We start from the raw sequence: 16,138 nt of genomic DNA on the forward strand, positions 1-16,138 counted from the left end.
TAAAACAACGGTAATATTCCGGCAGCTGGGGCGCCAAAATACGACCGTAAAATAGCAGAAAATAACTGTCCCATAAAAATACGTTTTTTTTCAATAATGAAAATAGAGTTTGTTGCGCTTTTCCAAGTGCTTTTAGACATTAAATTAGGAACATTTTTACGCGATCAAACAAGGAAATTACCTATAAACAAGGTCACCGAATGTGGAAATATGAATCATAATACGTAAATGTACAGAAATATACAGTTAACAGTTGGTTTAAATAATAATTGATTGCATGCCCTGGGACAGACTGACAGAGGCGAGGCTGCCATATCGCACCATCGGCCCCTTTGGCTATCACTAGTAGGCGGTAGGTGGAGAGTCTTGACCACGGACACAACGACGGCGAGTGTCCGAGCCGGGGCGCGAACCGGCAATCTTCTGATCACAAGGCGAACTGCCAACTCTTGAGCCATGAACGGCCTAACTAGCAACGATAATAATACTTATGTGATGTAACACAAGCTTATAGGGATCATGTTATATACTTTTCCATAGCATTACATTTGAATTCAACAGTTCAATCTTTCAAATAACGGACAGATATTTGTGAGATCATGATACATTTGTGAATGTATCTAAATATGCATATGTACAGACGGATACATTTACGGTAATAATCATGACAATTATGTTGTATTACATTACAGTGATTTAACGTTAATTTACATTCAAAATGTGAAGTTAAAGTCTATTTACGTAACTTTAATGATATTCTAGAAGAACAGAACATTACTGTAAAATGCACAGTAAAATACCTTCATATTAGGGTTTTTTCCTACGGTCGCAGCCATACCCGCGACCTTGTTGTTAGTTCACATTTATTGGCCGATGCTTAGCGTCATGTTATTTATATTAATTGCAATTCCTACCTCTCCATTTCTTTTTTCAAAATATATAATTAGCACAGCGTGTCCGTGCAATGTTTTACATTGTAGCATGCAGAGAAATCTTAATAAAGTAGCTCACAGAGAGAGATTGAGCTTGTTATTTAAACCCAAGCTGGTAGGGGGAGCTCCTTATTAAAACACTTGCCGGTGCTACAATGTGCCTCAAGGTTCAGCAACAGCACAACAGAAGTCACTCATGGTACAGCACTCTCTCTACAAAACAACAACTGTCAGTGACGCTGCACCACGGCGTAAACACAACATTCAAGATAACAGTTAGAAGTAACGTAACCGTAAACAATAGAACAAGAACATCTAAACAGCAGCACATGTCCCAAGGCATGATGGGAGACATTTCTGGATGTATTTTTACGATCTAAATATGCATATGTACAACAAAATATATTTAACAAACAAGTAAATTGTGTTTTATTACATTTACAGTGATGTTATGTTATTTTACATTTGACGTGTCAGATCACAGTCTACTTATGTAAATGTAATGATATTCTAGAAAAACAGTACACAACTGTAAAATACACAGTAAAATCATTTGACATTACTATTTTTTGGAACAGTGTAGACTCTTCAGTCCACTTTGGTAGTGATGAAATTCATAAATCTTCCTTATGTAGCTGTATCTATAGTTGTACTGGCAAATATGAGGAGATTAAAGAGAATGGCATTATTTCATTTGAGGATATATTATGTTACTGCACTTGGACTCTGCACCTGGTTAGCTCCTGCCTTCCAGATAATGTGTAGTACGTGTATTGTTTTCACATGGTATTTGAATCCAGTGCAGAAACCACTGACAGTGCACACTTTCCTGAAGAGAGGTTTGTTATGCTGCCAGAGTGTAAATGCATTTCTGTCAGGAAACAGTCTAAGTAGCATTGCTATTCCATATGCATTAATTCATATTTGGTGGTATGGCTCTGTTCTGGGACTCCCCAGCTGTTCTATTTGCATTTGTAGAAAGATTAAGTATGGGAGAGCACACACCTCCTCCCCTTCCATTTATGGACATGGAAAGCAGGAGGCAAAGATAGATTAAAGACACTGAGCATGAAGGTGGAGGTGGGATTGCAAAGGGGCTTGCCTGTATGCAGGTTGATGAGGCTTAAATAGCATTAATCATTTTATATTTACCATATCAGCTAATGTTGGCTGGCACTGACATCAGCTGATCTGCGGGGATTGCTGGCTGAGCTCAACTCTGCAGCTTGCCAGAACTAATGTTATGCTCAATTGATTGTTTATAACCGAATAAATTCCAGCCCTTAAGAGGGTCCAAAACAGATTTCTTTTATGAAAACTTCAAGAACCACATTTTACTTTAAGACTCACATTCAGTTTTACTATGCATATCTAAACAGTAATGTGTATGACATGTTCAAAAAGGTAGAAGAAGCCTGGCTGTCTAGGAGGTAGTAAAAAACCCTTGGAAAGCTTTGGGAAATGGTCTGAAGCAATGTGCAGAGTAGACAGTTTAAAAATGTTCAAAGTAAATAGAGACGACTGGCTTGTGTGCATTTGCATTGTAATTACGAGTGTAACTCAACATATATTTAAATGTTTTTCTCTGTCATTCCCTGTTTGTGTGTTGCAGCTGCTGTCAGACAGCCAGATCAACATGGTGAAGGTAGTGAACTCGGTTAGTGATGCTCTTAATGCCATGCAGAAGGAGAATGTGGGTCTGAAGGCACGTGTCAAGGCTGACTTACAAAGGGCACCAGTCAGAGGTGCCCGCTTCAAGGGCTGCTCCAACGGTAAGAGAAATGAAGCATGGTTGGACTTTATGTATCTGTCCTGTGGGCTTGGATTCTTATATGTAAGGTTTTCTTTTTCTTATATTCTGTTTTTACCTTTGTCTCTGTATATGTAATGTATACATCGACACATTTAACCTTTTCAAACTCTATTCTGCTCCCCGTCACGATCAGTCCTTCTCTTCTTCCATCTCCAACATTCATCAAAATTTTATTCCACAGACGTGCGTCTACCATCGGTCTTCCCACATATTTATTCAATCCAGCATCTCCTCGTGATATCAATATGTTTCTCTGAGCTACATCTCATCCACCTCATCCACATTATCCACTGGCCTTGGTAGAGATGTGGATTTTTTTTTCTCGCTCTCAGCATGAGAGATGACTTGCATGGCCACCGGGCTGCGTTGCTGAAAGGCAGAGAAGGGCCTGAGGCATCATCCCATTGGAAGGCTTTCAACCAGGCATAGTACACCCAGTGGCATCCCCCTGTTGGATTTGCGCTGTCTTAGGTAGCCAAGGTCACAGATTGAAAGCTGCCCGTGTATGGCGGGTACGATACCAGAATAAAAGAGCAACAATTTGTGTCTTAGAGGTACAATTTGAGAAGGTGCAGGTGTTTACATAAATCTGTAGACATAAAGAAGTAGGCATCGTCTAGGAATTGCATAACAAAGGGATATTTTGAAGTTCAAGTTTTGCTTATGCTCTAGAATGCTTTATAAAAAGTCATGACTAATATTTAGTATATTTATTATATACTTTAATATTAATATATTGCAGGCTTGTAACATCATCAACCTAACTGTTGCAGCTGAGTAAGTTCTCCTTGATGCTGATGATGGGTTTCTAAATTAAATCCAAGTACCATATTTATTTATTTTTACAAATATAACATATATACTGTTATATTTTAGGTAAGTGGGTCAACGATGTTCAGAATTTTTATATTTAATGTATCGCATTTTACAAATGTATCTATAATACATTTAATATAAATACTAATACTTAACAGTTATAATCAATTTGATCTGGAATCCATTTAAGCGTCACTGTTAATTGGAAAGCAGGTCTTTAGGTTGAATAACACTATTGGAAACATTATATATTCTTTAAAATTTAATCTGTGACAAAATTCATAGTCAAAACTCAGAAACTCACAGTCAACTCAAGGTTCAGTTCAGAGGACGCCCCGCTAAGGCTCTGTCCATGGTGCCGAAGGTTTTAACCAGTGTGCCAGTATATTGTTTCATGATGATGGCAAGAGTTGTCATCCAACAATATGTGATACACTTCAGTTTGGCTTTAATCTACTGTCTCCTGGCTATATATTAATGGCAACAACATCCGAGACAAAAACATTAAATTCCCCTATTCAGTCAGGAGATCATTAGTCAATTTATGAGCCGCATTGTCATAGTCCGGGTGTGTGCTAGTGTGTCTCCCACCGAGCCGGCATCTCCACCCCTGGGAGGGGCCTCAGTGTTCTGCTGATTGCTCGCACCTGTGGGTAATGAAGCCGGGGACTCATAAGGCCAGCACACTCACCCTCTCTTCACCAGATTCTCAGCTAACCCTACCACGCACCAAGTTGCCAGACACAAATCTCCGCCAAAGAGCTCCAATCCGGACGCTGGACCTCCTGACAGTCCCACGGGCTGTTCACCCGACTCACCTGCCTGCCTCCCTGCCTCAACGCCAGTAATTTCGGACCACTCACCTGGCCCACTCACCCCTTCATGCCACTACAGACCACCCACGGCAAGTACGCAGTACTAAGGAAGATTCAGAACGAATAGCTTGCCCGTATCTCTCCCGAACCATACCTGAACGTCTGTACTCTATTTACAGTGACTCTGACCCTTTCCCCGGACCCAGTTTGACTCTCCCTCCAGCCCAATCCCCGGAACAGCTGTTTCCACAGACCAATGACCAGATTGCTTTCTTAGCCCAGGCTGCTTAAAACCCTTTTGGTTTAATTGTGGCATTTAGCACTTGTTAAACTCACATCCCAGTTTCCTGATTGTGAACACTTACTGAGAAAATAAAAGTTGTCACTGAAACTACTTACGTGCTGTTCGGCGCCTAGCATTTGAGTCCTTTCCCTTTTGAGGCGGCCTCGGCCGTGACACGCATAGATTTCCCCCCACTCAGTTTGAAGGAAAAATACTTTCAAACTCTGAAGAGTCAAAGAGAGAGAGTCAAAATAAGACCCACAAGGTGCTATTTATTAGATAACTGAAGATTTCCATCATATTAAATTGTACATGTATTTGCGTTACTGTGATTATGCCTGTTCAAATTAAGGAGTCATCATGTACAAGGTATATGTTTTTTCTAATTCCGTTTCTGGTTTACATCCAGTACGGGGTTGTAGTGATGATTACATCAGCCCTGTTGTGCCTGCTGGAGTAGCTCGCAGGCTGCTGCCTCTCTCCAGTTTTCTTACGGTGGAGCCTAAAAACAGGTGTTGAGTTCAGTCAAATATTTGTCACGCGTTATCGCTCATTATTAATAGTTTTCCACATGAGTAATTTCACCACTTTGCAGAAAATTTACCAATGCAAGATTTTTATTTTTTTTTTGCTAAAAGAAAAGTTTAAAGCCAATTTAAAATGTGCATACATTTTTATGTTGGAAAAAAAACATTTTGTGTTTTGGGACTCACATGCTTTTTGGAAGAAAGAAGAATACAGTCTGCAGATATGCTTCATGCCTGAATGTACTATTCTTTGTTCCACTGATATAAGAGAATACAGGAGAATTATTTAATTTATTTATTACTCCTGTTTACTTCATCTATCATTTAGGATGAGCGTTCCAGAGAAATTCTGGTGTGTGTATTTCCAACAAATCCATTCTTACAATCTTTCCCATAACATAATATATGTTAGATCCTGTTAAAAAAAGCAGAAAAATAACCAACTCTTGTCTTAAAATTGGAATAATAGCGTACCATAACGCATAACTGTCATTGCCTGTAAGGGTGTAGGCAATGACAGTTTGACATTAAAGCATCTTAAAGCACAAAACGTCTGTTATAGTCTACCTCTTTTTAATAGCGCCAAGGTATAGAGTATAAATGCAGAGTACAGATAATTAAAATACATGCTTAGAAATCCCATGGCACTGGTTTAGTTCACAGGTTGAGCAGGCAGCCATATGCTGGGAAGCTAAACTGTAGAATCTCGGGTTTAACTTTTTTCTTTTTAACTAAAGAAAAAAGGCAGATACCTTACACAGCCATTACTTCAGTGTCTCAATGACATTAAGACTTGGATGTCTGTTAACTTTTTTAAATTCAGTGATAAAAAGACAGAGGTGATGGTTTTTGGTAGCCCCACTGAGACCCCCAATGTGTATGTAGATTCCCTGGCCCAGTATGTTAAGCCAACTGTCACAAACCTGGGGGTCAAAGTGGACTGTGATCTGAAGTTTGATGGTAAAATCTAGCTTCTTTCACCTCAGGCAGCTGGCAAAAATAAAGCCACGGCAGCACTTTGAGACAGTGATCCACGCCTTTGTTAGCACTCGGCTGGATTACTGTAATGCATTTTATATTGGGGTCAGCGCTTCATATATTAGTCATCTACAGAGGGTGCAAAATGCCGCAGCTCGTCTTTTAACTGGCACTCGAAAGTTTGAGCACATTTCCCCTGTTTTAGCTTCATTTCACTGGCTGCCCATTTCTTTTAGGATTCATTTTAAAATTCTTTTATTTACTTTTAAAGCCCTCCATGGCCTAGCCCCATCGTATCTCTCTGAGCTGCTACAGCCTTATACACCCACCCGCTCTCTCAGGTCCGCTGATCAGCTGCTCCTGAATGTACCCAGGACTGGGCGTAAACTTAGAGGAGATCGTGCTTTTGCTGTAGCAGCTCCAAAACTGTGGAACGAGCTTCCTTTAGAGATTAGACAGGCCAGTTCTTTATCTGTTTTTAAGTCACTCTTGAAAACCCACCTTTGACACCACGTGAGATGTTGGTTTTTATTTTTATTTCAGTTGTTTTTAGGTGATTCGATGCTGTTTTATCTTGTTTTTGTTTTAATATAGGGCTGTTTTAATTTTATGTTTTATGTGTTTTATTTATTTATTTTGCTGTTTTCTGTTATTCTGTTGTTTTAAATTATTTTCTGTACAGCACTTTGTTCCTGTGCTGGGTATTTTAAAGTGCTTTATAAATAAAATTGGATTGGATTGGATTGGATTGGATTAATGCTGACATGAAGCCTTGTGTTGCGTTTCTTTCCCCACCCACTCACCCACCATCTCTCTCTACCTGCTTTCCTGTCTGTAACTGCACTGTCTAATAATGGCAAAATCAAAAATAATTAAAAATAAAACCGCCTGCCCTATATTAAGAATTTTACAGGAGTGGAAAGACCTAAAAGAACGTCTGTCTGTTATTTGCTTTTTAATTTATTGCGATGTGAAATTTTTGTGTATTTTTCAAGTTAAAAACACACACTCACACATAGTGCTTCACAGAAACCTGTTTTAATGGTGGTTAACTTGTAGCTATACAAACGTCAAGAGTAGAAAAGGCATTCATGCTAACTGATCGACCAGCTTCAGGGTTCAGCACCCTGGACAGAGCTTCACATACTGAACCGACTAGATTCTTTGAAAGGATGTTTAAGCTTGAGGCTCCATTTTTCCGTGCTTTTTATGTCACTTTAAACAGGCATTAGTCTTTTTTTTCCCTTTTAAATCTGTGCCTATTTGGTGACAAGGAAGAAAATGAAAGAAAAGAAAAACCTCTTTGTATGTGACCTCTTTCAGATGGTGGCACATCTTGGTATTTGATGCAGTATAGTATTTTATTCACACCGAGGAAGTTTTTCAGCCTACGCTGTCATCTAAATATGTAATCTGGTGAACCGTAGTCTCAAATTAATGTACATACTGATACTGCAGTTGATGAGCGCGGCATCTTTCACCAACTTAATACCAGTAGTCATCGCACTGCAGCAGAAATGATCTACAGTTGCTAATTTCAGACTTGCTGTGCATAATTTGAAAGCATGACATATTAGGAACTTTATTAATTAAGACTGGTGTTAAGCATTTTTCTAAATGTCACTCTACAGAGGCAGACTCCATGCTCTGCAGACTAATCATCTAGAGCAGTGTGCAAGACGACTTCTGATATTTTTACAAACAGGACAAATTTTCAAAAGAAAAAAAAGTGCAGGATTTTAATAGTGGGAAGTTGAAATTTTGTGAAACTTTAGTTCCTAGTTCTTTTCTGTTAACAAACAATAAAACCGCATCTTTAAATGTTACTAACTTATTAAATTTTGGTTGGTAGAAGATGGTCCAGGTGGTTATTGTAGAGTGGTAACTGATATGTGCAAGTCTTTGTAGAGACAAAACATTGTGTAGTGTATTCACCAAGATTATTTGCTTCACTCCTGCTTCTGCTTCACTCAGTGTTTAGTTTTGTTTTCACTTGCTGTTTACTTTCACCTCCACTTGCTGTTTGGTTTAGCATCATAATCTCCAGAGGGGTGTGCTGTGAAGAAAGTTCGACATTACCAAGGATATGTTTTCTTTATCCTGGCTTCACTAACCCTAATATATTTTATCAGGCTAAGCAGTTACACACAGGCAGTTATCAAGCCCTTGTTTGTCAGTCCAAAAATGGAGCTCATTCAAATGAAAGAGGTAGTCTTGGCAGCATATAACAGTCCCAAACTACAATACTACAATATGACAATAAAACAAAGCAGTGTATTAACAGTGCTGTGTGAACGTTCATGTGCATTTAGCACTTTAGTCCTTAAGACTGGAAAAAGCACTGCTATATTAATAAAGTCTTACATATTAGTAGCAAGGAAAGCCAGCCAAATTGCAGGCTGTGTAAGTTAATAGACTTATCAGTACTGCAGCGCCATTATTAAGACACAGGGGAATCTGACAGATTACAATTACGTATTCCATTAAATTAATGTTTAGATGTATGTAAGACAGTTGTAACATTATTCTTTCAGCTACAGCCCCAGTGGTGTTTAAAGGTCTGAGAGCAAGTGAAAAAAAATTAATAAAATAAAACATAATTTAAACATAAGCTTAGACTGCCTTCCAGTTTGGCATAAGTTGAAATAGGTATTGAAATGGGATCATATGATAAGGCTCAAAGAACAACAAAAATGTTTGAAAAGTACTAACAGCAACCAGAGAAAAAGCAGGGTAAAGTTGGTGGTCAGAATCTGTATTTCTTACTGATTTCCCAAGACTGAGGTCTTATATGCAGTTTAGGTCTGCAACATAAATGTTGCCTGATACAAATCCTGCTTCATAGCACAGGTCTCTGCTGAAGTTTCACAAGATCACAATGTTTACATTTGGAAAAATTGAGAATACACATAAATTATGACGTTAAAACCATTTAACTTTGGCATTTATTACAATTTTATTGTTAGGAATACAATAATTATTCATTAAAGTTGCATTAACTGTAAATTTACCATCTAATAATAATGGTTATCATAAAAGTAATGCTAGCCACGCTAAGTGCGTATTGCTAAGTCATACACAAAAGAAGGAGCCAGAAATTCAGGTCTGAAATGTTTGGAATTAGTTTTTTTGTATAGAAGCTGCAGAGCAAATTAGATTACTTATTGTCAATTAATTATTAATTTTTGAACTGGTGTCATTAAAAATTTGTTGTTGTTTTTTTTCCAAATTTGGGATAAATGCAGTATAGCTTTTCTGATCTTATCCCATAACTTCATTAAAAAATTTTACAAGAGGTACCAGCACAACAAAAAACACTCATTTCCAACTGAATACATCCTTTTATGCAAGCTCACTGCAACATGTTAAAAAGCAAAGAGAAATGCAGAGGATACAGGATCTTTTTGAGCAAGGAGGTAAATAAAAAAAAAAAAAAGACATGATTGCTCTTCGCTTTTTAACATGTTGCAGATATGTTCATGGTAGGCTCCTGTTTCTCTCTTATTATTTGATCTATTTCTTGAAGAGGAAGAGGGACGCACATGTGACCGGTCATTACTGAAGCTCACCCTGACTCCATCTGCTTATTCCACATTCCTCCTAGTAATAATGTATTCAGCCTCTCTTCCAAGCTGCATCCAGGTCCACCTGCTTTGCTCCTGCACCTGTGCTCCCAGAAATTTCAAATGTAGAGTTTAGCACAATGCTGTGAACCAGTAGGCTTCAAAATAGCTAAATGGTATGTTTACATGTGCTTATAGACTATAAATATGCTCTACATTAAGCTTGTGAAATCCTGAAATGCAGTTTGATGCTGGGTTTTACTGCTTTTAACCCCTAGAGTTACTGTCAAGATAAAGTACACCAAAGCTGCCGGTGGTAAATCAGTGTTTCTTCTTTTTTGGATTGTTTTGGGGTTTGTTTGTTTGTTTTTTCCTGTGTGTGGAGCAAAAACATCTAAACTAGGATAGACAGCAAAACAGCACCACAGAGCATCAAAAAATGATTTTTTTTTTCCACCTAACCACCCATACTCGTTAACTACATTGATTATTTTTATTATTACTAGCATTAGTAACTCTTGTGGTGGTGAAGTCCAACTCCAAAAATTTGGATTTACATACTAAATGTTAAAACCAGATACTACAAAAGTTGTGTGTGCACATATTTTATGTTAGATTTAATAGATTTACATGCAGTCTTTAGGCAAAAAGTGATCTTTGACTGGCTGTGTGCCCATATGTAAGTTCTCATGTTGAAAAGCAACAGAAAAGCTTGTAGTATATGTAGTTCATGTACTAGACAGACCTGTTGAACCACATTTTAACGCAAATCTTCATATAACCAATCATATAACAGCAACTCAGTGCATTTAGGCATGTAGATATGGTGAAGACAAACTGCTGAAATTCAAACTGAGTACATCTTTTTGTACATCTTTTCCATATGGGTGTGAATGTTTTAATAATTCATGTCAGTACTGTTTGCTCTATATTCCCAAAAGAACATATTAGATTTTCAAAGATATATGAATGCAAAACTGACAGCACTGAAGTCCGTCCCTGCATGCAGCAGGGTTTCTGATCAAACCGCTCTATTAGTCCTGCTCTGCAGCTCTCAGCGAGCTCGACTTGCTGTATTGTTACACGTCTCTACTGCATTAGACGCCAATGTTGTTTCAAATCCATGGCTGGGAATATTCCCCAACAACGGAACCAACTGGAAGCTTACATTTATGGAAAAACTATAGTGGTTACTTTGCCGCTAAAATAGATTCAGAAACCAGAAAGTCGATATATTGTACATGTTATAGGCAATGGTACATTTTTACATTATAGGTAATGTTTCTAAAAGATCTGTAGAGATCTGGGCGACATTATGTTTTAAAGTTGATGAAGTTGATTTGTTTTTAAATCCTTATAGTAATAATCAACAACCACATGATCACCTAAGCAACTCAGAACCCTGCAAATGAAGCAAATTTGTGCCTACAAAGTACAGAAATGCTATAAAAGACATTCCAAAAAGTTTTTAAGAAATGATTGAAACAAATTCTTTGATTGAAACAAAACAAAGAAATAGTGGGCAGGAAATGCAAAGCAAAGACTCCTTAATGACTGCAAAAAACCTGCAGGAAGGTTTAGCTGACACAGGAGAAGTGCTACACCATTTCATTGTGCAATTTCAGTGCATTGACAAGGTTTACATGGATGAGTCACTGGATAAAAGAAAAAAACCTACAGTCTCATCGCAGATGTCTGAAGTATGAAAATCGTCATCTCAATAAGCTGTACATGCTGTTGATAAAAAGGTTCTTTGCGCACAATCATCAAATATATTTAGAGAAATGTTCTTCTTTGGTGTTTTGTAGCAGACCTTCAGGACTAATTGAAAAATGTATTCTGATAAATCTAAGTATAACAGTGCAAATTTTAAATTAAGAAACAGAGATTGAAAGGAGGCTGGCTAATTCAAAACAGGTAGATGATCCAAAACTCACCTCAATATGCTGAAACAACTTCCTGAGCTGAAGCTTTCACAGTAACGCTAAACATCATTAAATGCACTACACAGGTTTCAGTCTCATTGCCAGAGGTGTATAAAGTCAAGCACGCACACATGCAAGTCTGCCTTCACAAAAGAGCTTATTGATTTGAAAGCGATACTGAAATTTGATGGCACAGTTGCAACAAGTCATTTGGTGAAATTTGTTCTATACTAGATATTTCTTGATCAACTAAAGTTTTAAGTGATGTTATTGCAAACTGAAATCTTTTTTTTTTGCCTGTCCCATTTGGCTCTTTTGCCATCAGAATTGTTGTCTAAAGGCAAAGAAAGATGCCCAACGGATTTACTTTACCAAATGGACCGTCCCAGCCTTGCCGTAATGGTCTATTTGATTCACCTTTTATTGTTTATTTTAGTTTTTATTTTCACTTGCTAGAGATGGGACAGACTTGAATGAGGAAAAGAAAAGGGAGAAAGAAAGAGGGGGAAAAAACAGCAGCGAAGAGGGACGGGGATAAAGGGCAAAAAACAAAAACCAACAAAATAAGCAGACAAAAAATACATATATCAATCACCTGGATCACCATGTTGAGAAAGAAAAAAGAAAACAAGCATTTACAGTTTTTCTCAAATGCTAAAACACATGTCACAAACGTTACCACCAGGTCCCCCAATGTCCAAACACAACACCCTTCTCTAAAGCTACATAAACACAACCACACCTTCCCACTGCAAAACTCAAACTCCCACACCAAGAGAGCAGCTCGAAGCTGTCAAAACTGTAAACACTATACACAGCATTACACACTACAGCAAAACAATTGAAAACACAATGCTCAATTTGTGAGAAGGTTCTTTGTTTCATAACTGCCAATGCATATTTTAGAAACTATACAGTAACGGATCGTCGTAGATCTCTGCAGAGGATTAGGCATTTAGATTTGTGAGTTTCATATGAGTAGTATAAATCTATAGAAAATCCTGCATGTACGTACACTACTGTAACACAACTCAATGCAAAAACAGAATCTATTGCACACAACAGTAATCTTGAAAACATGAACAGGGTGTGAAGTTTTTTTATTTACGTTATTCACACCACACACACACCACAATCACTGTGCGGCATCATGTCGCTGAGCTGTTGCTCGCATCTCGTCCGTAATGATGGTGCGAGGTTGTCTTGCTCTCCCTCCTGGACCTTCTCCTCTCCCATGTTGGCCTTCTCCTCTTCCTCGTTGGTCGCTCCTCTTCCTCCTCTCATTTGAACTCCTCTTCCTCATTGGCCTGCTCCTCTTCTTCCAGGGCCAGCTCTTCTCCCTCCTCTGCATCAAATTCCTCTTCCCCTGACTCTGCCTTCATCCATTGTGTTTGTTTGGAATCTTCAGCATACTGTGCACTCTGAACTTGCTTTTACATGTGGGTACAGCATTAGCAACAAGTGTCTTCAATTTTGAGTCATTGTGTGTAGTGAATGACGCCAGGTGTGTTCCCTGTGTTCAAAGATTGGTGACTGTGGCAAGCATTTTGCATCACATGGGCTTTCATTTGAGAATATGAGCAGAGTTGTTTTGCAACATGTGTTTTAGCAAGGAAAAATGTGTTTAGATTTATGAGTACAGAGGGTTGTGTTTTGTGAATTGTGTCTTCATGTGACATGTGTTTATGGTACTGGAATATGGTGGCTACATTTGGTAAATGTGTTTAGACTACTGGTCATTTGGGTTACAGGATTGGCTTTTGTGTTTTAACATTTGAGAAAAACTGTAACAAGAGATAAACAACATCATGATGATCTATGGGCATATAACAGTAAATACTAAGTGTTAAACATTATTGTGCAGCACGTAAGATCGACAGCGCACAGTGTGCTTTGAGGTAGGAGCCAAAAAGGGTGTAGTTTGTGTGTGTGAGCACCCGTGTGTACACCTGTGAGCATGAACGCGCTTGTTTTTAAAAGGTTCCTTCATGTAATGATCTGCTAGAGGGTGTGGGGGGGCCACAGCCCCGTCCTCCAGGGCATGAAGCAGGTATGGAGGAGATCAAAACTCCAGACATCCAGAGGCCCCCAGAACACAAGAGACCAAGGAAGACCAACAGAGGGGCAGCCACGCCACTGTCCCAGAAAGAGCTGAGGAGAGTCCCAGATGAGGGCTCACTCAGCAGCCGCGGAGCAGAAGCCAGGGGGAGTTGCAGTGACGCGCCCGTGAGCTCCGCCGGCAGCCAGCCGTGCCTGAGTGACCGAGCCCCAGGCCGAGCCAGCTCCCCCGCACCCCCACACTCCGCAACCCGCCAGGGAAAGGGGGCCCAGGCCCATCCGGACCGGGGCCCAGTACAGCAGCGCCGCCTGGCCCCACAGAGCCCGGGACAGCCCACCCGAACCCCACCACAGAGAAAACTGCACCCACCCCGTCATCCACTCATGTTCCAGACTACATGAGACAATAGACGCCCAGGCTGAGATCTTCCTCCACCTCTCCTGTATCTCCCCCTCCTGCAGAGTGAGGTCCTGAAGAGAGGAAAGCTCCTGCAAGATGTAACAACCTCCCCCACCAGTCGAAGAGCCCCCCCAGGTGGCTCGATGCACCAGCGGCACCCTGCGCAAACTGAAATCTTATAAAAACTACAGAAACTGCTGAGTCCCAAACTCTTCTGGCATTAACATCAGCACAAAACCTGTGCCGGGAGCTTTGTGATGCCTATGGCCGATCTGTAGATGTAATGTGTAGACGTCCCAGTACTTCTTCCCATGTAAGGTGATTCTGGGTAGATCTGATAAAACTTGTGTGTGAGTATGTGTAAGTGATCTGCAAGTAATGTTCTTATTTATTCCAAAATATGCTTGCATTTTGGAATATCTAATGGGGCATTCCCATGACTCATTAGACTGATAACTTTCTGTGCATGCCACAATTACTGTTTAATTTTCTGCGTTTACTAAATTAAAAAAAAATGTAATTGCATTCAATGAAAGGGCCACATATATATCTAATGCAGTGGGGTTGTATTTAAAAAAATTATTAACAGAACATGTAATTTGATGATAGATGCGCAGACATATGCATACAACTATAAGACATCTAAAGTTGTGAATGTAAAGCCTGTGTCACTAAGTCTTGGAGAAAGATTTGAAAACGAGTGATTCCCATTCATGTATTGCTTCCATTGTATGCTTTTGTATTAAATATCTTGCAGCCATAAAGCAGGTCAAGTAAAAGCAGACCTAGAGTGTAAGTGCAATCAATGAAGGTGTTACTTGGAAGGAAATTTTCTCGGCTCTAAGGGATGATTAAGCTGAAAAAGAAATGACTGTGTTAGAGAATTCCTAAATAGCGACTCTTCTATCGAACCTAGACACCCCCAGTTTCCAGTAATGAAAAGAAGTAGGAAATCTTACCATTTATGTGTGACTGTGATGAAAGTTCGGATCTTATTAGCCGAGGCTTACACGGAGAAACTGAAAAGCTTCGGGGAGAGCAAACATTTCCTATCATGTAGGGTTCTGTAAAAAAAAATCTTGTATGGCCTTTTTAAGAAGTCTCCTGGCTGTTTTAAATTCAGGGGTTTGACCCGGTGAAGGCATAATCTATAACACTGTCCTCATCACAGAGTTTCTCTACTGCTTCCTGGTGAATAGATTTTGTATCCCTTGTGTAAGAAGGGTTTCTCAGTCACAGACAAGGGTGCTACTATTCTGCTCTGCTGTGGCTTACAAGCTCTCTCTGTCACTGTCACGTCTCCTCTTCACTAACTCATCTCGAATTCTGCCTGTTATATACTTCTCTCCAATCATTCTGCCTCCTTGTCTGTTTTATATCCCTCAAATGTATATACCTCCTCACTAAGATATCCTTCTTTTTCTCTAACTTCCTTTTGATTATTCCTTTCCCAGCTACTTGTATTATCTCGCATCACGGTGCTGTATATCTGCGCTCCACCCTCGTGTCTTCCCAGCTTCATTTAACCTACTTGCTTTTCATATTTTTCCTCCCATAATTTCGTCTTTGACAGACTTACAGTGTGTTTTGTTCCACTTTTGTCATCCATCACCTGCTCGTCGATCTCATCATCAATCTTTTTTTCACAACACTCAAACTGTTCCTTTACAATTCCTGTGTCCGTGTGTCAGTGGCAGTGCCTGGATTTAAATGGAAGGCAAAGCAAGACTCGTGTACAAGTGCATGCTTTGCCTTTGAAATCCATATTAGAGCCAATTTATTTAATGACTCGCTGTTTTTGCATGTCCCCAGGCTCACGTCCCCGTGACTGTGGTGATCTGTACGCCAGTGGACAGAGAGAAGATGGCATCTATTCTGTGTTTCCTATTCACCACCCTTCAGGCTTCCAGGTCTACTGTGACATGACGACAGACGGTGGAGGCTGGACGGTGAGTCAGAGAAAAACACACTTTTGTATCACAGTGAGCACACACACACACACACACACACACACACACACACACACAC

At 39.5% G+C, this 16,138-nt stretch overlaps 1 protein-coding gene across 2 annotated transcripts in view; it reads left to right on the forward strand.

The window, feature by feature from the left end:
- The window catches only part of fibcd1b (fibrinogen C domain containing 1b), a gene marked incomplete at its 3' end in the record, with an annotated part of 85,120 nt that overhangs the window by 49,397 nt on the left and 19,585 nt on the right, over nucleotides 1–16,138 (forward strand). For both annotated transcript variants that reach the window (XM_014332076.2, XM_014332075.2), the window contains 2 exon segments: nucleotides 2,545–2,704; nucleotides 15,923–16,059. In XM_014332076.2, the coding sequence (XP_014187562.1) occupies nucleotides 2,545–2,704; nucleotides 15,923–16,059 (297 nt within the window).

The sequence above is a fragment of the Haplochromis burtoni genome, unplaced genomic scaffold (assembly GCF_018398535.1).
Source record: "Haplochromis burtoni strain Fernald_Lab_line unplaced genomic scaffold, NCSU_Asbu1 Contig_23, whole genome shotgun sequence".
Lineage (NCBI taxonomy): Eukaryota > Metazoa > Chordata > Actinopteri > Cichliformes > Cichlidae > Haplochromis > Haplochromis burtoni.